The following is a 23,884-nucleotide window of genomic DNA, read 5'->3' as shown; positions in this document are numbered from 1 at the left end:
ATATATATATATATATATATATATATATATATATATATATATATATATGGAGGCATTTACAACACTTGAATAAGTGCAGAATAAGTACAGGTCATAATCCTTTCCTGGGACTCTATGCCAGTTCTCTTTTTAGATTCAGGGAAACCCCAGTCACGGTTCAAAGACATTTGTTTCCCCAGAGCCTGACATACTGAGTCTAAACTGACAATTGAAAATGTGCAATATAACCTTGACATGTTTGTAAACGAAGAACAAGGAGGAGAGATTAGCTATTAAGTTCTAATAGGGGTATAATTAAAACAGTGTGCTATTGTCAGAGGAAGAGCAACAAGATCAAAGGAATAAAATCCAGCAACAAAGTTTCTGACAAGAATATGAAAAGTTCCTACCAATTAATAAACTTTGGAAAAAAATGAATGAAAGGTTTAGGAGAATACACATCAGGAATTGCTCAAATAGTGAGGCCCACTTGTTCCTTTCTGTTCTCTCAGCAGGGGGGCACCCAGCAAGCACACAGTAAAAGTCTGTTGAATGACTGAACCCTTGTCACTAGAAGTCAAAGAAATTAAAACAACTATGCTGCCTTTTACTTCTCAGGCTAAAAGAATGAAAATATCCTGTGTTGGCAAGAACTGGGAGAAACAGGTACCGTTTCATGTTGACAGTGAGAGTGTGAATTTTGTGGTTCGTGATAGCACAAAATTGAAAATAGCACAAACCCACATTATTCGGGCTCATTAAATAACCAGGAACTAAATAGTTTCTTGCACAGAGCAAGGAAACCAGAGAGTAGTCTAACAGACCTAGAATTCAGGAAATGTAGTTGGTTGTATGTGAATAGCCACTCAAAAACTCAATTACCGAGGGCTGGGATGTAGCTCAATGACAAAGCATCTGCCTTGCATTCGAAAAGCCCTGGGTTCGACTCCCCAGTTCCAAAAGAGACAAAAAACCTTTTTTTTTTTTTTTCAGAAGCATGTGTGTAAAAATAAACAAACTGTATTATTAAAAAAAAAAAAGGGCTGGGGTTATAGCTCAGTGGTAGAGCGCTTGTCTCGCATGCATGAGGCACTGGGTTCGATCCTTAGCACCACATAAAAATAAATAAAAATAAAGATACTGTGTCCATCTACAGCTGAAAAACAAAACAAAAACCCCTCAATTACCATTTATATTTTTAAAAAGCCTGAGTTTGTACTGGTGTGTGCAACTGTGGGGCAAAAGGCCCAAGTTGGATCCATTCAATGGTAACCAGGGTGCCTGTGAGGAGGGGTGGAATTTCCCTTCCATTTTGGAGATAGGACAAAGCATGCTGGAGGGGAACACAGTCCTAGGTGAGTGTTCTGTTTTTTTGAACTTGGCTTCTCTCTCTTCTGGGGGAGGAAAAAAATAATCAAGTGCGCCCCCTGGTGGTAGAGAGAGAAAGGGGTCTCAAAGAAGAATAAAGTGGGTTGGAGAACTAGAAATGAAACCCAAAGGGGAGAACTCTCAGAAGTGGAGACTGCCCATGGCAATGAGGTGTTCCCCCCAGTCCTGTGCTCGGCTGGGCCATCTTTCCTGAGGCTGCTAGGGAATGCCTCTGCTTGCTCCTGCTGATGACGACCACACATCATATATCTCCATATATCACAGTGTAGAGCTCTTGCCTTCTGATTCTTGTAGTTCTCAGCTGTATCATCCTTAACCCCACCCAGCTCAGACCCCTTGGTGCAGGTGTCCCAGCATATTAATAAAGCCGTCCCTTGTGATTCAGGCCAGGCATCCACCTGGGCTGTGGACCACTAAGGAAAGCATGGTGCTTTCTCCCTCACCATGGCACCCAGTGCCTCGGACATGCCTGGCACTGGGATAGTGCAGGAGGCTGGCAGGACAGGGCACTGACTGGTTCAAGGCTGAGCGAAGGGACTTTATTAGAGAGGCCAGGGAAACATATTTACATGAGCCACATGGGGGCATTAAATGAAGCAGGGCAGGGAAGGTGGTCCTGGCTTAGACGAGTTCCACCTTGGCATTGGGATACACGGCCACCACATCGTAGCCCTCGGGTGGCTTGACCCGTGCCTTGGCGTGGTTCTCGCAGTAGAGTCGCTCATCCAGGAAGAAGTAACCTCGCTGCTTGAGGTTCAGGCCACAGTCACAGCACATGAAACACTCTGGGTGGTAGAGCTTATCCCGTGCCTTGACGATGGTGCCCCTGATGGGAGAAACGGAGAGGACAGCACTGGATGACTGACAGGTTCTCCAGCAAGCTCCTGTCCAGGGCCCTGGAAAGGTGGGGTGGCAGTGGGGCCAGTAGAGCAGGTACTCACACAATCCCGTGGCCGCAGCGCGTGCACTCAGGCAGCCCTTGTAGGCCACTCAGGGGAGTGCCCAACTTGCTGGCTGTGGGTTTGAGGTTCCGGGGCCCACCAGGCCCAGGCCGCTCCCCTGAAACCCAGATTGCAGGTGGCATGAGCCCAGTGGGAAAGGTCAGAACTACATTTTTTGCAAGGTGTTGCTTTGGAGGCCATTTGCACTAAGATTGGGGAGTGGATGTGGGGTGGGGGGGCAGTGACAGGGTTGGAGTGGGAATCAGAAGGCAAGGGTGCAGTTAAGGTGTGGGAATGAGCTGTGGAGATCCAGGAGGGGCAGACGGCTGGGAAGGGTGCATAGCTGGGAAATTCAGGGTAAGTCCAGGGCGGGGAGGCTGAGTTCAGGCCACCGCAGGGAGTGGGAAGGCAGGTAGGGTGAGGCGTCAGGAGTCTTACCACCCTCGCCAGCCTCTAGCATGCCCTGCAAGTAGCGGAAGGAGCCTGACTGCTTGGGTTCTGTAGCGGTTGGCTCGGCTGGCTCCCGCAGCATCCGGTAGACCTCTGAGCCCAGGTCGACTCTGCAGTCCCGGTTCCTGTGGAGGCCCCTGGCTGGGTCAGCACTAGGAAAGAGGAGGAGACAAATGAGGGCCAGGTTGCAATTTCAGCCTTGGCTCTGATGGCTTGGGGGACTAGGGAGGTTTTATGAGTCAGAATACAACCATCTGAGACCCAAGGATTAAGTCAGGATAGGCCATGTGAGATTTGAGGGACCAGAGATTAGGATGAGATCTAGGTGTGGCTTCAAAGGCCAAGTCTCCACATTACCTGGGGGGTGGAGACACATGCAGTGAGCTCATCTGGGCTGGCAGGGTGACCTCATTGCTGCTGCCATTGTGAGGGACTGGAAGGTGAGGTGGCTGTCCATACGAGGAACCCAGGCCTGGTCGGCTATCTTCTGGCCCAATCCCGGTGGCTGAGGGCCGCCTGCTGGTCACTGGACTGCCATCCTGTGAGAGTTAGGCCTAAGGTACTGGGAGACCCTGTGGTCTCTGGCCATTCCTCATTCACCACCCCTCACCACCATCCTTTATGTTAGGCCTTGGGGGATGTTGGCATCACTGGGCTATGGTGCCCAGCCAGGAAAGGGGTCTGTGGGAAAAAGTTGAGCCTGAACCAGGTTCATCCACCACAAAAATGAGAAATGCCTGTTGAAAGTCAGACATAAATATCTGAGTGCCTGACTAAACCCAGGCTCATGGGCCCTATGGTGGTTCTGGCCACCAGTGCCTGTGAGGGACTATGTTGGGGCAGGCCTATTCCAAGAAACTTTTAAGACCAATGTGGCTGCAGCAGTGTGTGGCTTCCTGGAAGAGATGTCCTGGTGCAGTGTTATCACCTGCCAGAACTGTGCTGGGTACCAGATGCACCCATGGCTTGAAACATAAAAAGTAACTCCTTTCCTATATCCAGGAGTAGCCCTCGATTGCTGTATGTCTAAGACCCTTTAAAGGGCAGTCTGAGGCTCTCCAGAGTGCTGTCATGAGGTCAGTCTGCCCCATTTACCACTTTCCAGGCCACAAAAAATATCCTTCTTTAGGCACAGCAGATGAAGGTCAGAGGCTGGGCAGAGCTCAAGGCTCCCTACCTCACTCCCCAGTGTCCACTGCAGAAACAGTTGGGGGATGAGTGCTCTGAGCATGTCCCCTGAGCCGTGAAGAAAGGGCAGTATGTCTGTGGCATAGGTCTGAAGAGTCCGGGGCGGTGCTGTCCTTGGCTTGCAGTCATGTAACTATATCCACAGCAGTGTGAACGGGGGCATGTACACTCGTGCTCTTACAAGTACATTAAAGACATACTTGTGCATAAGGACGGTACATACCCACCAGCCAGTCTACCTACATACACCTAATCACACAATGATATCACATACTTGGAGCCAGCTCTGGTCACCCTGGGGAAGGCCATGGTGGCTCCTGTGGCTGAAACTGGGCTGGCAGCCAAAGCAGCCTGATTTTAGGGTGAGGTTCAAGTCCAGACCATGGGGTAGGTCTCAGCCTCAGCCTGGAAGATAACAGGTAAACCTCTCTGATCTGCTGTGTGGACAGGGAATCTGGGGAGGGTGGGGTGGGAAGGAGCCTGCTCGGACTCAGTCACCCTATAGAATCAGGCACAGTGGAATCTGCAAGTCTCTGCCCTGACTGCCCCTGATTTTGCAAGGGGGTGCTTGGGAAGTGGGTGGATGTGTGCAGGTCTTCCCATTTACCCCTGCAACAGAAAAAAGGGAGTCTTGCTGCCCAGGTGGGTCCCTGTCAATGTAGCAGAAGCAGCAGCAACAGTGAGACCCCATTGCCATTAGAAAAGCCCTGGAGAAACCTGAGCACTCTCACACATGTGTCTGGGGTAGGCAGGCAAGCAGGACAGGCTTCTAATGGGCACCAGATGGGCTGTGGTGGGTGGGGGTAGGGCTGGGCCTCTGGGAGGAGGCTTCAATGGGAAGGGGGAGTGGGAGTCTGAGGAACCAGAAGCTGGGAGGATGGAGGCCCTCATACTCCACCCAGCAGGGTCTGGGAGTCTGTTGCAGGGTCATCAGAGCTACTGCCCCTCCCAAGGCCACCCATGCAGCAGCCTCTCTAGAACTGAACTCAGTGGTATACTTGGCTTTTATTTGAGTCCCAGCTCTATCACTAATGTGGCGAATCACTTCACCTCTCCGAACCTCAGTTTCTTCATTGTGAACCGAGGTCTCTATGTTATAGGAAAATTATCTACAAAGCACTTAGCACGGTTCCTGGCACACAGCAAATTTGGCTGAACGGCTCTCACAGGAACTCCTGAGCCCCCATTCCCGGATCTGCCCTCTCCGTGTGGTGGTGCACCTCATACCATATGTGCCCCAGCTCTGAGCACCAGCTGACCGACCACTGATTCACTTATTGAAGCCTCAGTGGATTTCTTTGGCAGAATGGGAATAACTACCTGCTTGCTCACCAGCTCCCACATGACCAGCATCAGAGTCTGGGATATACAACTTGGATGGAGGTGAATGCTGAGTGCAGAAGAGTGTGTAGCACCTCCTGCAGCCACGTTCCTGCTCTCTGATGGGCTGGAGAGGACAGGTTGGATGTGCGAGCACCGTCTGCTCTGCCTACCTTGCGTCTACTCATTTCTAGGTTCTCAGTTTAAATTCTGTTCCCTCCATGAATCCTTTCCTTGTCCCTACCTTTCTTCGACCTTGGGTTGGCCAAGTGTCTCCTGTGTTCCCACATAGGGTCTGAGAAGAGGAGGGTCTTCTATGGCCCTACAGGAATGTGGGCCTGAAGCTCAATGGCCCTGTCCCATTTCACTGGGGAAAGCATGCCAGGGGTACCTTGGGCGGGTCCTGGGGCTAATGGTGGCTGTAGCTTCTTATTCCTCTGATGGTTCCAGCTAGCCCCATCCCCCACAGGCAAAGGGTGGGAGCAGCTTGGGGACAATGAGCCCTGTGTCTGTGGTGGTGAGGACACATCCCTGTGAAGGCGGGGTAGGAGTGTTTTTGTCACCACCCATGGAGTCCATGACCTTTTAAGTACAAAAGGGGGACAGCAGCTGATGGGCTGCCCTGTTGCTTATGGAAAATCCCTCCCCCTGTAGCCTGAGCTCTGCCAGCCTGGTCTCTGAAAGAGTCAGCAAGGAAAAGCATGGGCACATGGGGAGCTGCTCTATAGCCCCAGCCCCCCAGGCCCACTGTCCTTGAGCCTCTCAGAGGACTGAACACATTTGAGCTCCAAATTCCATTGTTCAGGCCTCCTTCTCTCTCCATCCTGGCACTGCCACATCAGAAGGAAATTGGGCCTTGCACATACTCTAGGGGTCTCAACTATGCTGCTCCCTCCTGCCTGGCCCTTGTCAAGCCTGGCTGATTCTATGCCAAATCTGCCTCCTATGCCAAATCTACTCTGCTTACCACTACCCCTAGGGCTTTGAGTCCATGGGCCAGGGGGTAAAGCTTCTGAGACACAGATGTGGCTTTGAATTCCTGAAAGAACAGTTAAGGCCCTGGACTGAGGAACCCAGGAGCCTCCCTGTAGCCTTGCTCTATCACCTCATCCCTTGCCTCTGCCCTCCCACCTGCCCCCTCTTAGACCTTTCTGTTCTCTGAACCTGTGCTGCACGATCTCACTCCTGGGCCTTTGTATGTGCTTCCTGAGCACACTTCCTCTCTCCATACCCTTTTGCCCATTTTATTTTTCCCAGGCCTCCAGGTCTGGGCTTGGATACCTCTCCTCCAGGAAGCCCTCTTTGACCCCTGGCTGAGTCACGTGTCCACTCTGGGCTCCTTTGGCACCTAGCTTTCCCTATCCTGGGACTTATAAGTGTCTCTCTGCCAGAATGGGCACTCTGTGGTTGGGATAAACATCTGGCCTGAGGGATACTGGCTGAGGTAAGGGATGAGGCAAATGTAGAGCAACGTGGGGATTGTTGGTGAGGGAGGGGCGGGAGTGGAAATCCTTCCTCTGGTTGGGTGAAGCCTCCTCTTCATGCATAGATCTCTTTTTTTTTTTTTTTCCCCATATGGAGAAAGAGGACAAAAGCAGGCCTAGGAGTCTGTGGCCCCACATGCTGGGTCTCATGGTTCTGGTTATATCTCAGATCAGCCTAGTCTCCCCCTTTCCTTCCAGAGATGCCCAGTTGGCTCTAGATACCTCCATCTTGCTCAGTTGGCTCCCTTCATGCCCATGGAAAGACAAAGTCCTAGAGCAGCCTGGATCCCTCACTGTCCCTGAGGAAGTGCCATAAGCCGTGATTCCTGTCCTACACAAAAAGGTGACTGAGCAGACAGACATGCAGCATGTGTGCTAGTTATAATCACAGGATGGCCATGAGGGAACTTCAGCTTGGACAGGGTACCCAAGGGTAGGATGAGCTAAAGGAGTGTCCTATGGCCTGTGATCACTCCACAGCTTGAGGCTAGACCACCCCCCCACACACACACACCTGCAGCCCTCTACCAAGCCTGTTGACTTCTACCTAATATGGAACCACTGGGTACCAGAGTGAATTCCAGCTGGGTGGATGGAAAGAAACCCTGAGCCAAGGCCTAGCCCAGCCCCTGCCCATCACAGGAAACTTTGTCCATGCTCCGGATTGGCTGGAATAAACACAGAGCCCCCAGGAGGTGCTCATGATCGGAGGAATATGGGATGGGGTATGAGCATGGCCCAGAGGAACTTTCTCTCGTTTTTGTCCTGGGCATCTCAGGGCCATGATGAGGACAGCCAATGCAGGGGAACCTGTAGACTACTTCTAGCTCCTCTGCCCTGGGCTCTCTCTGAGCCAGGCCAGGTCAGGCAGCGTACATACCTGGGCCTCAGGGTCGATGTGGATCCTGTGTGCCTGAGCCTTGCTGTCATCAGGGGAACTGGGCCAACTTCTGCTCTCAGGCCTGTAGCAGGAATCAGTATGGTCAATATCTGCCTAACAAGCCTAGGAACAGGACCAAGAGGGGCTGTGCTCTGGGCCATCACCATCCAGAACTAGGCCTGTGGCCTGCAGGAAGGAAAATGCTACCCCAGCACCTTCCCCTGCACCACAGTGGTATCTGTTCTGTCAAGGAGCCAAAAACCTAGATCTGCCACTCTCCTGGAGCAGGGCTGTGTGCTCTCTTCCCTACCAGCTGCCTGGCCTCTCTGGTCTGGTCCTGGAGAGACTGAAGCAGAGGCTCTGCAGCTTCCCCCCATTTTCTAACCTCTCTGTGGCCTACAGAAACTCCACTCAAGAGGCTCAGCTGTGGCAGGGAAGCCAGGCCTCACACGTGGACTAGTTAGGAGCCCATCCACTCATCCCTTGGCTCTCTATCCATAAGCCTCTGGCTGGGGCTGGGGTCAGCTCTTGGGAAAGCAAAGGAGAGGCTCAGAGGGGTGCGCCTTCCCTCCTGCTGCTGCCGCCGGCAGAGTCATCACTGATGTCTGCCCAGCCCAGATGGGAAACAGGCCATTAGGAAATTCCTGCTTCGCCATAGAAACCAAAAGCCAAACACCACTCAGGAGGGAGAAAAACATCGTAAACCTGCCATAAGCAGGGCAGGCAGGCCTTGAGGCTGTGGGCCGGGGGCCCAGCCCTGCCGCTCAGTAGCTCTGTGAGGAGCAGGCCAGGAGGATGCAGAGGCCTGGGCGGGCAGGAGGGTGTGAAGTGAGGCTCCAGAGACTAAAGGGAAATAATGTCCTCCAACCAAGAGGTCTCCTAGGGCTACTCGAGGACTCCAACTGGCCAAGGAGCTCAATTCTGCCTCTCCCTTTGTCAGCTGAGGGATTTACCAGTCTGTCTGTAGCTGCAGGCCACACGGACTCTGTACTTTCTCACCTCTGCCTCTTCCCTGGCTCTTTGCAGGTTACCTCTCTAACCCATAGCCTTCTGGAGGCCCTTGGCATCAAGACTGTGCCATCCCAGGGCAACAATCCCTTCCCCACAATCTCTGTCTCTAGTCCCCTTAGCTAGGCTCCCAAGTGACTGCACCAACTCACAGCTCTAACTGTGATTTCTACTTGCTCAGAACTCTGCATGGACATCTTGTGTAGCTATGGTTATTTGGCTTTATATTTCCCTCAAGTGCTGCCCAGAAGGGCAGTACAAGCCCTATGATCTAAAGGTCAGAGGGCACAATTGCCCAGAGCCATGAGGGTGGCCCAAGGCATGAGATAAGAATGAAGGGCTTAATCTAATCATGATTAGCCCCATCCCAGGCCTCCATTTCACATGGGGTAGGTGGCTCCCTGTGCCCATCTGTAAATCAAAAACAAGACTGACAGACTGACAGGACAGAAGTTGATGCTAGAAAGATTCTGGAAGTATAGAACCTAGCCAAGAAGTGTGGGTTAGCTCAGATTGTTGGATGCCTGGCTTTGGCACCAGACAAAATAAGCCTAGCAGAGAAGCCGGGCCTTTCCTGAGTTTTACTCTGTGGGAAGTGAGAGGTGTGAGATTACAGCCCTGTAGACATGGAAGACAGTAGGGAAGCTGGTCTGGGTAGAAACCCAGGAGTAGGAATTCAGAGTTGCTCATTCCAGCCAGCTCATCAGGCTGATCCTCTGCAAAGCCCATGTTGCAGGTGGAAGGGGTCTCTGGGAACCAAACATAAGACCCAGGCATAGGTCCTGGCATAGGAGACAGGATAGTGAACAGAGTCAGAGGCCTTGCAGGTGGGAAGGTATCCAGGAGAAGGAATGTTGGGCCAGAGGGTCAACAGGGCCCCATGTCTTGATCCCCCAGAATCTGTATGTGTGAAGGATGGAGACAGGAGCTGGAGGGCTAGACTTGGGTTTTCACTCTGACTGAGCAGGCCTGGTACCTCATCACTCAGATCACAAGAAATCCCCATTTTAGAGGTGAGGAAGTTCAGGGCTCAGAGAATAAAGTTCTGCTATAGGACAACATGGTTCTCAAGTACAGAGTGGCACTGGAACTCATCTCTGTGACCGGGAGAATATTCTCCCTGTTCCATGGCCAAATGGCATTCTGAGACTGCAATGCTCACAGCTCAACAGGTCAGTGGAACCCTGGGCTCCTTCCATGACTGGTTTGGAACAAATGAGCATGAAAGGAAGGAAGGGGAACCTCCACCCGGCCACTCTCCCCTGACATCATTCTCTCTGGGAATCTCCTGACTCAGGCTGCTTGTGAGCCTCCCCAACTCCACTACCACCAGGGCTGCCCTTGTTCACTACAGAAGCAGAGCCGGAGGTGAGTCAGGGCCCAGGAACCCAGCCAAGTGGGGAGGCCTCAGAGGCTGCTTGTGGGCAAAGCAGTGCTGACATTTCCCCCAACCAGCCGCCCCTCAGTCTGGCAGAGGGTAATGAACGTGATCCTATTTTATGGGAAAGGAAACCCAGGCTCGTGAAGGTTATCTGGGTACCTAAGGTCCCAGAGTCTGACTTAGGATCAGGTCTGCTGAACTTCCAGGCTGGGATGTCCTTGCCATGTGCCAGGTAGAATGTACAAGGTCTTAGACTTGCAGCTGAGTTCACTCAGGGCCAAGGGCATAGTCAGGGGGTCCTAACCCCAACCTGGACCTGGTTACAGGCCAGGTACAAATAGAGGTTACCTCATAAACCTTCTCACCATGTTTAAAGGCTCTGAGCCAATGGATCACCTCCCGCCCGGCCAGCTGTAAGGCATGGTTAGCCGTGTTGTGGTTTGGGGAAGTTTCTCCCACACACTTCCATAGGGGGTCGTGGAAAGTCCCTGTTAGCCGTGAACGTGGCAGAACTGAGCAATTATGTCTGTCTTCCCTGGATCCAGACAGGGGTGGGGAGATTGCATTTAGCAAGGATTAGGATGATTGCCTGGTGGAGCTGACTAAAGACCCAGGACTTGAGCAAGGCAAAGGGACTGGACCTTTCATCCTGCTATAGGTGGAGCTTGATGACCTCCTAGGTTCCCCTTCATGATGGGCTTCACAGCATTACACATAATTCATGGCAGTAAGCTTGTTCCAAATTTAACCAGAGCAGAGGTGTGGGCCATGGTGCATATAGTATAGGGAGGGCAGCTTGGCTGACAGTCAAGTAGAAGAATCTTCAGGAATGAGACAGACCTGAGGTCAAATTTGCTTTTCCACTACCTTTCTGGGTGACTTTAAGCAACCTCTAACTTTTCTGACTCAGTTGTCTTATCTGTAAAATGGGGCTTACATTAAAGTTATCTTTTTTATAAGTAGATTTGCAGGTAAATGAGTTATTGCACACAAAATTGCTTTTAATAGTTATCAAACTGGTCACTCAGGGTAGGAGAAATGACAGGTGTAAATGTTCCAGAGATGACTCAAGCTCTTATATCTGCTGCCTACATCTGCCTTAAGTGCCACAACACACTTCTAGCCTTGAGTTGAAAGGAGCTTCTTCGGTCCTAAAGCTCCCCACAGCTCTAAACAGTGCCCTCCAGGCCCCTGAGAAAGTACTGCCTTCTAGGATTAGAGGCTGGGTGCCTTGGAGTGGAGGCAGAGAAGCCACATTGAGGCCCAGCTCCAGCCTGACACTGGCCGCCCATAACTGCCCCTACCCACTCCTCCCAACCTTCTAGCCCACCCTGCCCTTTGTGTACCTGCTCACAGAGAGTGTGAGGTGATCGTGACAGCCTTTGATGCGGTTCTGTGCCTCCAGGTGTGTCATGAGCTCTGTGCTTTCGCCATTGATGGCCTGGATCAGGTCCCCTGGGCACAGATCCGCCAGTGCAGCCTTGCTACCAGCATGGACCTGTGGGCAGACAAGCCGGATGGTTGGCGCAGTCATTGTGTGGCCTTTTACTCTGGACCTCAGAACCTGGCCAGTGTGGCCTCACTGCCATGACCCAGGGGTGGGAAAACCAAGAGGTTGTGTGGCCTTCTTGCAGCCTCTGGTTTTAAAAACCTCGACTCCAGCACCTGGAGGCCAGGTAGGAGTGAAGGTTTATAAGAAGGATTTCATCTGACCTGGGAAAAGTGGGATGCCACTTTTCCAACTTGCATATGTACCTAAAGATAAGCAAAAGACACACAGGGACACATATGCTCACAGATACATACAGAGCATGGACATGTCACAAATGCTCCACACAGACAGGGCCCCACTCAGCCAGACTATATAGCAGCTCTTTGACCCAACTTGCTTGATCTTCCCTGTCCCCCTACTATGCATTCACTTCCTCTCCACCATCCTCCCAGCCCATCTGAATGCATGCAGGGCACTCACAGGCACAAGCCAGGGCCCATCTCCAGGCTTCCACAAATGCTGTTCCCTCTGCCTGCAACACTCTTTTCTTTGACTCCCAAACCCTACATACTAGCTTCCTCCTCCTCCTTTAGGTCTCAAAATAGAGGGCACTTTTCTGGGAGTAACCTGCGTGTCCCCATTACCACTTCCCCCCTCACATTGTTCATGTTAGTATGGGGAAGTGAAGTTCAGACCAGGGCCCTTCAGTTCCATTGGCCAGCCTGCACTCTGCAGTCACAATCCCACATCCAGTTTCCCGTGTAGGACGTCTCAGTGTCACTACTGACCCCACACAGAGTCAAACAGTGTTCTCATTTGGAGACTCCTACAATGATGGTCATCTGATGAAAACCACGTGGGGAACAGGTAGGGACAGACTCACAGAAAGACCCGAGTGAGCAACCGAGAGGAATTCAGGGAACAGGCAGTCTTCACACTGTCTTGTCCCAACACAGCCCTTGGAAAAAGACTGGCAGCCCCTCATTTTCAAGCCTTTCCAGCCAGTGCCTCTCTGGGCACAAGACCTCCATGACCTTGTCGTATTAGTCAGGGTGGGAGCTTCTGGAAGCCAGCCAGGCTCAGCTCAGCTAGTTCTCAGTAGCAAGTGGACAAAGCTGAGTGCTGGCAGCTCCTTGGCTCGCAGCCTAGTGTGGGCACTGCCCAAGCTGACCTGCCCTGAAATGGGCTGCTTCAAAGAACATTCCTCTTCTGAAGCAGAACCCTCAGCCCACCATTAATGTTCACTTGAAGAGCCCGGGCACCTGCATGATCCTGTCCTCCCATGGCAGGTGCCCAGGACACCATCCTGTTCTCTTCTCAGGGTCCTGCTCTTTGCCAGGGCCTGGGCTCAGCACTTTACCCATAACTAAATGACCTCTCATTCACTAGTGCAATGAGGCTGTTCTCATTCCTATTTACAGATGAAAAAAGAGGAATTTGGAGCACGGACACCTTGCTCCAACCCCCTCTGGAGAGGAGTCTTCTTCCTCAGGGGGTGGTTAGCTACAAGATGACTCAGCCAGCACAAGGGGTGCATTCAGGCCCCTGTAGGCGGAGGAAGTTCTTGAAAGCAGGGGTGGCTGGGATGCAGCCAACTCTGTTGAGCTAGGGGAGTTCTGGTCAGAGAGGGCATGAGGCTAGGAAACCGTGTCTCTCCCAGCCGTCTTTACACACATTGTCTCATTAGTTTTCAAGGCAAGCCCTTTTCCCAGATGAGGAAACTGAGGTCCAGAGAAGTATAGAGAAACACTTAATTGATAAATGGCCAAGTCAGCATTCTAACCCAGGTCAACTGATTCCAAATCCAAAACTATTCTGAACCACTGTGTTTTACTACAAAAGGGAGGGAGGGGTAAGAGTGTCCAAGGAGAGAAATGGTGTTCCAGGTAGGAGGAACAGCATGTATAATGGCTCCACAAGGAGAGAAAGAAGGAGGCTTGTGTGGCTGGAGCATCATTAGTGAGGAGAGAGTGAAAGAGATGAAGTCAGAGAAGAGGCAGGGACCAGAATTTGCAGGGCTTTGTAGGCCCAGATGAGAAGCTGACAACTCGAAGTGGTTGGGAACTATGGAGTGTTCTAAGCAGGGAAGGACAGAATTGAATCCAGCTTGATCCCTCTAGCTGCTACACACAGGATAACAGAAAGAAGGGAAAACAGGAATAGTGAGGTCAGATGGGAGGTTGAGACATGAATTACCCCCTCACCTATGACGGCTACATTTTGTCCCTGTCCCACCCAGCCTAGATACTGGCTGGGAGCTATAGAGGGCCATATGGTCCCATATAGCCACAGCAAGCTCCAGACAGGCCTAGATTCCTGTCCCTACTAGGCTTCTCTGGGTACATTACCTGACTCTCTTCATGCCACAGTGCACCCATCTACAGTGTGAGTCCAGAGGCAGTCCTTACTTCTAAGGGCTGTTGTGAGGACAATGTGAGACAATCAGGGCATGTGAAACTTCCACTGCAGGCTGGGCATATGGTGGGGCTCATTCCAGGGACTGGTTGCTGGGGAGGTGCTGGTACCAACACCCATTGGGTGGGGCCTGGCACACTGCAGATGCTCTGGAAAGGCCAGCAATCATTATGGTTTGTCTGTGGGGAAGGAGCCCTAGATAATGTTCTTGGGGATCCCCAAGGCTTCCTAGGCCAAGACTGCAAGCCTCCAGACCTGCCAGGAAGTCAGCTTCCTCCCTATAACCCTACATGAAGTTGTCCATTCCTACGTTGTTCTGGGTGAGGAAAGTCTAGAAGCTCAGGAAGGGCTGGATCTTGAGCCCCCTTGGTGAGGACACGCCCACACATCATCAGTCCCTGTAGAATTGCCCCCAGGTACCTACTAGGCAAGCTGTGGCCTGTGCCTCCCCAGTCCTGTAAATCTTCCCAGATCCCACCCAAACCCAGGCTCAGTCATCCTGGCTCCTTGGGCCTCAGCTGCTGCTGTGTGACACTTGGGGGACATGGAGGGTGGGGGCTCTTTCTGGCAAACCCCTCTTCCAGACTGCCTGCCTGCCTGCCAGGGGCCTGCATCCTGATCAGCGCCAAACAAGGCCGCTGCTGCTGCTGCTGTGACGTGTGGAGGCCTTTCCTCGGCGGGCAGGCAGCCGCGTGGGCAACAGATGTCTCAGCTCCCTGCCGCCTGCGGCCGTCAGCAGCCGCCACTGAGCTTGTCAGCAGCCTCACGCCCAGGGTGCCTGGCCTGCTGGCCGGCCTAGCACCCCACCAGCCCTCCCCTGTGGACACACAGCATGATCTACACAGGCAGACATAGACACAATAGCATGAATGCACGTGCACACACACACACACACACACACACACGAAGGGATCTCTCAGGGAAATGGGAGATGAAAGGCTCCTGGAAGTGTTGAAGGCCCACCTCACTCAGCCTCAGGGACCTGGCAGTGAGGACAGACGTGGGAAGCCTCCTAGGACAGCTGGTCCTGCCTGTCACCCTGGCCCCCAGAAACAGGATTCCACGATTCCATGCCCCACCAGTGTCCATCCCCTTCCAAGAACTGGAAAGAAGTCTGTGAAACTGGGCCCAGCCCCCAGGGCAAGAGGAGGCAGAAGGGTGGGTGAAGGTGGATCTTAGTTCCCTTCTCACAAGTCCCCAAAGACCAGCAGCCTCTGTGGGGGCAAGGAATGCCCTCAGATGATCCCAGGTCCATCCTGTTCCCTCCAGAGTAGGAGCCACCAATGACTCAGTCCTCTCTTCCGCCCCCACCCCTAACCAGGGAACCTGGGCTAGGACCCTTTGTCTCCTGGGCACCCCCTGCAACAGAACTCAAGTCTGTTCCTCCGTCCTCAGATCAGCCATCTCCCCACAGTTGTGCCTCCATCTTTTCCTCCTCTGTCCCAAGTCCAGGTCTAGACATGGCTCTGGGAACCTTGAGGAGGGGGGCTGAGACTGGCTTGACCAATGGCTTTGTGTTGTCTTTTAAGGAGAAGTTCTTACATCCTCATAGTCAAATCTGCCCTTTTCCTGGAAGCCAAAAAATTCCTCCTGGTCACTTCCCTCTAGGGTGACTGAGGTCACAAAAGAGACACTGCCTAAAGATCAGAGTGGGGAAGTGGATGAACTTTTCTTACTGAAGACCTCAGACCTCCGTGGGGTCACCCAGTTTTTCAGGCAGAGGCCCTTGACAGGGGAAGGGGGGGACCCACAGTCGCTTCACTCAAATCTCCAGGCAGGTTTAGGTCTAACTGGGGAGTTTCTGGGCCTCTGTGGATCTGTCCACGTTCCTGGCTCTTGTCTGCGGGAAGGCCCCGATCCTCCGTGACTACTCCTCAAGGACAGCAGCGTAGAGGAGGCTGGTGTGTGAACTTTGGGGGAATCTCCCCTCCACCGGGTGAGCAGGCCCAGCGGGAAGGGGGGTGGGGCGGCGCTGCCCTGCCTGGAAGCTGCCTCTACCTCGTGCGGGTCACCCGGGTCAACCCTCAGCTTTCAAGTCTCGGACACGTCGGGGATCCGGGTCCCCGATGGGGGACCGCGAGACTGGGGCTCCGATCCGGGGCCGCCCCGCCGCCCCGCGGCCGTGGGACTCACCCGCGAGATGGTGAGGGGCGCGCTGAAGTCCCGGCCGCCCACCAGGCGGAAGCCCCAGGGAGAAGGGCCGCGCAGGGTCACCGAGTGGGGCATCGCGGGCCGGAGCCGCAGCCGGAGCCGGAGCCGGACACCGAGGAGCCGCCGCCTGGCCGCCGCCACCGCCTGCCTGGCCGCCGCGCCCCGCCCCCGGCCCGCCCGCCCGTACCCCCCTCCGCCCGGCCCCCGCCCCCGCTCCCCGCGCGCCCGGATTGGCCCCGCGGCCGCCGACCCTCCCACTTCGGGGGGCTCGGAGGACGCGCCCCTCAGTCTCAGCAGCCTCAGCCCCGAGCCCCCACCCGCTTCTCAGAGACCCCCGGAGTGGGACGGCCCCGACGTCCCGGATCCCGTCTGGGCCTGGGATCTGCGCACCGCAGACCCGAGCCCGGCTGCGGAAGCTCGGGCACAGACCCTTTGAAGTCGCTTCTACTGGGCGGAGCGGCGCCCCAGCTAGGAGAGGAATGGGGGGCGGGGGGCGGCCCAGATGGGGGATGGGGCAAAGCCTTGATCAAACCTCCTCAAAGGTCCTGGCAGGCAAACCTATCTCTCTGTGTGAGGAGCCCTCTGAACACAGAGCACTGATCTAGGAACCCTGGACCTGAGCAGACCTGGCTGGGGACACAGAGCCGGCAGCGCGTCTCTATAGAGGTGGAAATATAAAGGCACCCAATCTAGTTTGGGGATCCCAGGAAGGCTGCGTGGAGAAGGTGACCTCTGACTTGAGTCAGAGAAGAGAGGTGCTCTGTCTTTCCAGGTGTCCCTGCTTCCTTCAGAACATTAGGATTGTCTCTTGCTGCCAGTTCCTTCCAGGCGGTCTGCACAGCTCCCTCTCTTCCTCCTTTGCAAGGAGCTTTGTTTCTTCAGGCTTCCAGGGAAAGGAGAATGGCTGGAGTGGTGACTATGGGAATATATGCAGCCTTTCACTTGGAGACCTCTCTCCCCAAGTGCTTCTCCCCATTCCCATCATGTTCTCCAGGGATGTCCTTGAACAGCCTCTGCAGGTGCCATGGTTTGGCCAGAGCCCTGCCTACCTCTCTTTGGGCACCTCAGTCTGGCTACACCAGACATTAGCTTCTCCAGACCATGAGGAAGCCCCTAATTTAGCTAATATTCTTGACAACCCTCTATACCCTCTTAGCTAAGCTTTGGGAAGAACTATTCTTCAGATGCTCACAGGTTGGGGTAAGATGGGTCCACCAGATCTCAAACACCCCATCCCTTCCAAGAAGGAGGACTGCTTGAGATGTACAAATCTAGGGCAGTCCAAGGAAGGGGAGCCCTCCAGGGTGGAATGTGGATGCCTCTCTGGGAGGCATGGTTCTGCTACCTGTACTGCTGGAAAGAAACAGCATGAATGGTGTGTGTGGCAGTGGTGCATATTTGGGGGTGTGTGGTATATATGTGGGAGAAAGGATCCACAAAGCACCAGCCACTGGGCTTTCAACACTGTGTGGTGAAGAAGGGTTTTTGCTCAATGCCATGCTGACTTGGGTCCCCTATAGACAGAGGCAGAAGGGTCAGGACTTACACTCCACTAAATGGGGTGGAATGGAGGAACTATCACTTCTCATTGGTTATCCCTAGGGTTGAGTGTAGAACATGGTCCATGATAGAGGGGATCCTCAAGTCTGTGGGAGTTTCCACCTAATACACCTCATTCTGGAATCCCTTCTCAGATATTGCTTGCTTCTCCCAATTTAGACATCCCTAGGGCCTGCCACCTTCCTGCCCCCATCCTGAACTTTCCTCATTATCTATTTACTTCTGTCTAGGGGAGGGGGGAGTGTGACACCCTTTCCAGAAAGGGTACTCCTAAATATGACTATCCTGACTCTTAAGTCTCTGAGAAACGTAATCTATCTCCAAAGGCTTCTCTCACAGAGTTAGAGATGGAGGGGGTTGGGGAGAAGCAGTGGTCTAGAATCTGGTACGTAAACTTTCCTATCTCATTGTGCAGTGTCTGAGCACCTTGGAGTGATACAGGATGTCCAGGTATGTGCCTGTCATCCTGAGTTTTTTTGTTTTGGGTACTGGGGATTGAACCCAGGGGCAATTTATCACTGAACTACATCCCTAGCCCTTTTTATTTTTTATTTTGAGACAGGACTTCACTAAGTTGCTTAGGGAATCACGAAATTGCTAAGGCTGGCCTCAAACTTGTAATCTTCCTGCCTCAGTCTCTTGAGTTGCTGGGTTTACAGGCATATGCCATTGTGTCTGGCTGCATGGGTGCTTGACATCCTTGACTTAGGAGAACATCAGAGGCCCACTTCTGACCAGTGCCCTCCCAGAGGAGAGAGGTGCCAGCCAAGCTGTGTTCCTGGATGCTGGGGATAGTCCTTCTTAGGAACCACACTGGGCCCACTTCTGAGGTGCTCTGAGTTGGGGACAGCAAGTCAAATAAGCTTCAGGCCCTATGGCTCCTCATATTTTTCTCCAAAACTGTCTCAGGGAAGCCCCTAGGATTTCCTTTCACCCTTGAATGATCTTTGTCTTGGGGGATTGCGGTGTTGCTGAGTCCACATTGTGTTGGGGGTACCAAGTCAAAGGCAGCCAGAGGGACTGCGAGCCCTGGTGAAAGTGGGAATGGGTGGTGGCCCATCATGCCTCACTTCTGTCATGACCTTCATGTGTTTGCTGCACACTCCACCTGGCATCTCTGCTCATTTCATGCCTCTTCATTCCTTCAATAAATGTGTATTGAATGTTCTCCATATGCCTAGGCATGTACCTGCACAGGGAACGAGTAAAGCCATCTATGAGGTCAGGGGCTCTGTCTATCTTATTTATTTATGTTTCCCCAGCACCCAGCAGAGAACTTGGCATTTAACATTGCTATTAAAAACATTATAACTGTTATGGGAATTATTATCTTAGCCCAACCCTTGGTCATGATCCAGAGAGAGGCAGGGAGGGAATGAGGGTGCTTAGATGGGTGAAGACTTCTGCTCCAGCTCTTTGAGACCTCACTTAGTGGTCTTGTCCTTTAGGGAGCCTCAAAAGGCTCAGGGCATGATGCCTAAGCCCTTTGTTTGTGGCCAGGTCTATCCAAGGTCAGAAAAAACTACAATGCTCTTTCCTTGATAGGCAGGCAGGGCTGGCAAGCTCCAATAGAAGCAGACACCCTTGGGAGATGCCCTTGGGTTTGAGTTTAGGGAGAGGGGGAGGAGGGAAAGGGGTGGGACAGGAAAATCCTCAGGCTGAGGGATAGACCAACTTGGGCTGTCCAGGATTGGATGCAGCCTTGGGTGCGGTTGGAGTGAAGCTGAGAGGGCAACCCACACTTAAGGGACCTTCCTGTGAAGGCCAAAGAGTTCAGATGCTGACCTGTTCCACCCCAGCCCAGTGGCCACAGGTCTGTGGGTGGAATCACTCCATTTCAGATTTTTTTTTTTTTTTAGTTGTAGATGGACACAGGACCTTTATTTAATTAATTTATTTTTATGTGGTGCTGAGGATCCAATCTGGTGCCTCACATGTGCTAGGCAAGCACTCTAACACTGAGCTACAACCCCAGCCCCTGAGTCTGTCCCATTAAGATTCAAGTCTTGGAGCCAATACATCTGTCCTTCAAGTCTTAGTCCCCTTCCCCCAGCCACAAGCCTGGATTCCAAGGAGATTTGCATCTTTGATGGGGAGTGCCCCCTTCTTGGAGTGCCCAGTCCATCGTACTGACCACTCCAGGGGTCCGAGAGTAGCCAGAGGAGAGATCTTAACCAGCCCACACTTCAGTGTGGCCTGCCTCACTCAGCTCCTGATCTCACGATCTCTGTCCATCCCAGGATATGCTATCCCAGAGGCCTGCTGGTAAACGTCAGGGGTTGGTGAGTCAAGGGCAGAGAGAACAGCAGTATGAGAGGGCCCACCTGGATGCGGGGAGATGTTTGAGCCTCCTTCTGGATTACAACAGATGATAGGGAGCCAAGGCAGACCCTGTGCAGGTTTGGAGATTCTGTAAGGGGTCGAGGCAACCAGAAGCAGGAGTACCAGGCAACATCCCAAAATGGTCCAGATGGCACAGTCTGTAGTGGTGGGGGAAAGCTGATGCCTCTTGGGAGGATAGGACTGTGTCAAGGAGGCAGCAAGCTCACCTTTAAGTTGTCTGGTTCAACAAAACACACAGGGGAGGGCATGTCTGAGACAAAGGAATTTCCTCACTCCGGTTTTGTGGACAAACACTTAGTTAAATGCCTGTCGTGTGTCTGGACATGGTCAACTAGACTTGGTGGGGGGTAGAGGTGACATCTTTCTGAGGGCTGAGATGCTAGAGGCTCTGAAGTGAGCCAGTCTCCCAGGATCCAAACAGGAACAAAGCTGATTCTGCCAACTGGGGCCTAGTTACTGGCTCTGAGCCAGATTCCAGGGCAGATACAAAAGCCGACGCAATTCTCTTCAGGAAACTGAGCCTGGAGGCGGGGTGAGTGACCGCCCCAAGTTCACACGATTTTAAGAGGTAGATCTGGGGCTTAGATCCTGTGTGCGTACCTTTGTGCCATGCTAATTGTGCACCAGGGACTAAATGTGCCTCAGCCATACCTCAGTGCCCAGCAGCACCCCTGTCAGACCTGCTCTGTCTCTGCTTTCACAGAGAAAACCAGTCTGCTCTGGGATCCAACAAAGGGACTGTCAGGTGGCAGGGCGGGGACAGGTTTACCCAGCTGAGCCCAGGGAGGCCCTGGCCCTGAGGCCTGGGAGTAGAATGGTGTTGGAAGGAGTGGCCTCATGCAGCAGGGAGGCAGTAGACAGGTGGGAGAGCCAGAGGTGGCTTAGCTCAGCCCAGACAAGGAGGTGACAGAACAGGCTGCTGGCAGTGGCAGTAAGGCCCATGTAATGGAGTGTTGTGCAACTGAGGCCTCAGGAAAGTAGCTTGCAAAAGGACCACAGCCTCTCCCCTGCCTCAAGGAGACCCCTGTCCTTTCATCCTCCCACTTCTCATTCAGGCCAAAGGGTGCAGGCAGTCTGCCCAAGATCACCCAGCTTCCCTCAGCATCTAATGTTTCAAATCTACCTATAAACCCTGGATAGAGGCCCAACCCAGCAGTTTATAGTTTTGCCACTTCCCCTTGCAGTGGGAGGCTTCCCTCAGCCCAGCCATGCTTGCCTCTGTGAGGAGAAGGTACAACCTTTTATAAATCAGTTCCTCCAGGCAGAGCAGCAGAGGGATTGGAGAGTGCTGGGATATGTGCTCATTCTGTGCCCTGGATGTTCTTGGCCTTGACCTGATCATCACCATTTCCAGATGAAAGCAAGGGTTCAGGATTCCTCTCAGGAGAGAGAGAGCAAGAGAGAGATCAGCCTCTCCCCTGCCTCAAGAAGAGAGTCACTACTATGAAGCATCAAGAGGGCTAGGATGACGAAGAGGACTCCTGCCACTGCTGTAGCCCTGCCCCAGTGCACACATCTACAGACACACTCAACAGTGGCCTGTCCAGGACAGTCTGGGCTCAGGCATGGGTACCCTTCCTCCTCCTCTTCCTGATCACTAGAACTTACCACTAGGGCAACTCTGATGGCTAGAGAGGTCCAGCTATCAGTAAAATAAAATGGAAGAATGCAAAAAGAGGGTTTCAAGAGTTATGGAACCTGTTATTTATTCCTTGTTCCTTTGTTCATTTATTCAACAGATGGTAGTGAGATCCTTGTGTGTTCTGGCACTGTTTTAGACCGGAATGTGGAACAACAGACTCTTTTTCTTTTTTCTTTTTTTGGTGGCACTGGGGATTGAGCCCAGGGGTGCTCTACCGCTGAGCTACATGCCTGGCCCCTTTTTAAAAATTTTTATTTGAGACAGGTTCTCATTAAATTGCCCAAGCTGACCTTGAACTTTCAATCCTCTTGTCTCATCCTCCAGAGTTATTGGGATTGCAGGCATGTGTCACTCACTGATCCAGGCACAATTAAATCTTTGTGATGCACATCCAAAATGTATTGCCTCATTTGGAAATAACTTTGAAGAGTTAAATATCCAGACTCCTGGCTTTTATTCTCAGGAGGGACCCTCACGTTCCCCTCTGTCTATGATTTTCTCATTGGTATAGATCAGGCCTCTGTTCCCTGCTCCTGAGGAGTTATGGGAACTGTGAAATAGGTTGGCAGAAGTAGTGAAGTCTTCCACAGGAATCTAACTAGCATTGGCCTGTCTCCAGCCCACTTTCCCAGCCGCATCCTTTTTAACTTTTATAGGTGGCCTCCTTCCCTATAGCACCAGTTCCTTTCCTCAATGATTGGTCTTGGTGAAGTGCTCTGCCCAGAGGTGCCCTTTGCTGCCCAGTGGTGACTGAGTCACAGGCTGGTGAGGACTGTTCAGGCTGATCTCACCTCCATGCCTGGCCACTGCTCACCCCAACTGTGGCCACCTGGTGTGAGTCTGGATGCTCATGTCGCTGGGAGAATGGGGCAGAGTCATGCTTCTAGAGTCTAGCAGCTGCCAGCTGGCCCAGAGGTCTGGGAACCCAGGTGCAAGGGGCCATGGGGATTAGAGCAGGAAAAGGCAGATCCAGGCCTGTGAGGGTGAAGCTGGGCTGAGACTGCTGGTGGCCGACTGGGAGAATGGACTGGAACAGGCCCATGAGTCAGCCTCATGTCCTGGGTGGCTATTTTCTTGGCTCCCAAAAATCTTCGCAATCCTTTCCCACTTCCTCTCCCAAAGCTGGGTCCATAGCTATGCAGATCTGAGCTCAGCAGTGGGTGTGGGTAGCAGAGGTCTCAGAGTGGGTAGGGTTGAAATTCTCACACTCTGCATCTCTCGTGTCCCCCACCCCAATGGCAAAAGCATTAAGCTCCCACCAAGAAAATGCCTGGTCAGATTGTTTGCTCCCTGTGAGCTCACCATATTAATGGGAAGATAGACCTGCCTAAGAAATAATAGGACTGTGCCTTTACCACACGAAAAGCCAGATTATTCTAAGAGAATATAAAAAGAGAACTTTTAAGTGCTGAGAGTTAAACTAGAAGCTGTTTCATCTCAGGAAGAGGAAGAGAAAATAGCAGGTCTGGGTTTGAGATGCAATGAATGTTGGAAAGGTCCCTGCCCACACTCTGGGACCAACAGGCCCTGAGAAGTAGCTGTATCTAGGATTAAGACAAGTTAACTACAAAGACCTGTGACATCCAGCTTTGAAGCATGAAGTATTATTGGCTCAGAGAAGGAGCACAAGCATCCTGAGAACCATGATGTTCCAGAGCCAGAGAGAGATGGAGCTCATCCATAATGCCCTGTGAAGATCTATTATCTAAATACCAATAACAGCCTCTTTAAGAAAATGGCAGACCCATCTATTGGTAAATATAGCAAACTGGCTTCCATAGTATGTCAAAGTACTGTTAGCAACTTAAGGATTTTTTTTTCTAGAGTTATAAACTTGTCTTAACATTTTAACATTATAAAATCTTTGGGTGTGTGTATGGTGCTGGATCAAACCCAGGGCCTTGTGTGTGCTAGGCAAGTGCTCTACTACTGATCTGCATCCCCAGCCCTTCAACATTGTAAAACCTAATGACTAAATATTAGACAAAAAGAAATGAATCTTGTTATATCAAAAGGCATTTGATACAATTAATTAGCCATTAACACTAAAACATAAAGAAAAGGAAATATTATTAACATTTAAAAGAATGTACTTCAAAAACTAAAAGCCAGATTTGGACCTAACAGCCTAAAAATTTCCATTAATGTAAAAATTTGACGTCTCTTTAACTACAATTGTTCAATGTTGGCTCTGGAGGTCCTAACTAGGACAATAAGATGAAAAGAAGAAATAAGAAATTAGTGAAGGAAATAAGCAATAA

General features: G+C 52.1%; 1 protein-coding gene and 1 long non-coding RNA gene across 4 annotated transcripts in view; one reads left to right on the top strand and one right to left on the bottom strand.

The window, feature by feature from the left end:
- Nucleotides 1–589, top strand: part of LOC125620249 — a 5,606-nt gene extending 5,017 nt beyond the window's left edge. For both annotated transcript variants that reach the window (XR_007351863.1, XR_007351862.1), the window contains exon 3: nucleotides 492–589. This is a non-coding gene — a long non-coding RNA (uncharacterized LOC125620249). The remainder of the gene's footprint in view (nucleotides 1–491) is intronic.
- Nucleotides 590–1,885: 1,296 nt separating this feature from the next.
- On the bottom strand, nucleotides 1,886–16,243 carry Pdlim4 (PDZ and LIM domain 4). 2 transcript variants are annotated; one of them, XM_015492732.1, is made up of 7 exons: nucleotides 16,061–16,243; nucleotides 11,367–11,518; nucleotides 7,632–7,713; nucleotides 3,117–3,298; nucleotides 2,748–2,911; nucleotides 2,310–2,427; nucleotides 1,886–2,194 (listed from the first exon to the last, which is right to left on the bottom strand). In XM_015492732.1, exons 1-7 carry the CDS (start codon nucleotides 16,151–16,153, stop codon nucleotides 1,990–1,992), a joined length of 996 nt encoding a protein of 331 aa, XP_015348218.1. In that variant the 5' UTR covers nucleotides 16,154–16,243; the 3' UTR covers nucleotides 1,886–1,989. The 2 variants fall into 2 exon arrangements, with proteins under 2 accessions (XP_015348218.1, XP_048639287.1); XM_048783330.1 differs by lacking the exon at nucleotides 2,310–2,427.
- Nucleotides 16,244–23,884: the final 7,641 nt, after the last annotated feature.

This window comes from Marmota marmota, unplaced genomic scaffold, assembly GCF_001458135.2.
Source record: "Marmota marmota marmota unplaced genomic scaffold, marMar, whole genome shotgun sequence".
Classification (NCBI taxonomy): Eukaryota; Metazoa; Chordata; class Mammalia; order Rodentia; family Sciuridae; genus Marmota; species Marmota marmota.
Note: the sequence above shows the minus strand (reverse complement) of the source record. Positions and strands in the feature narration are given on the sequence as shown.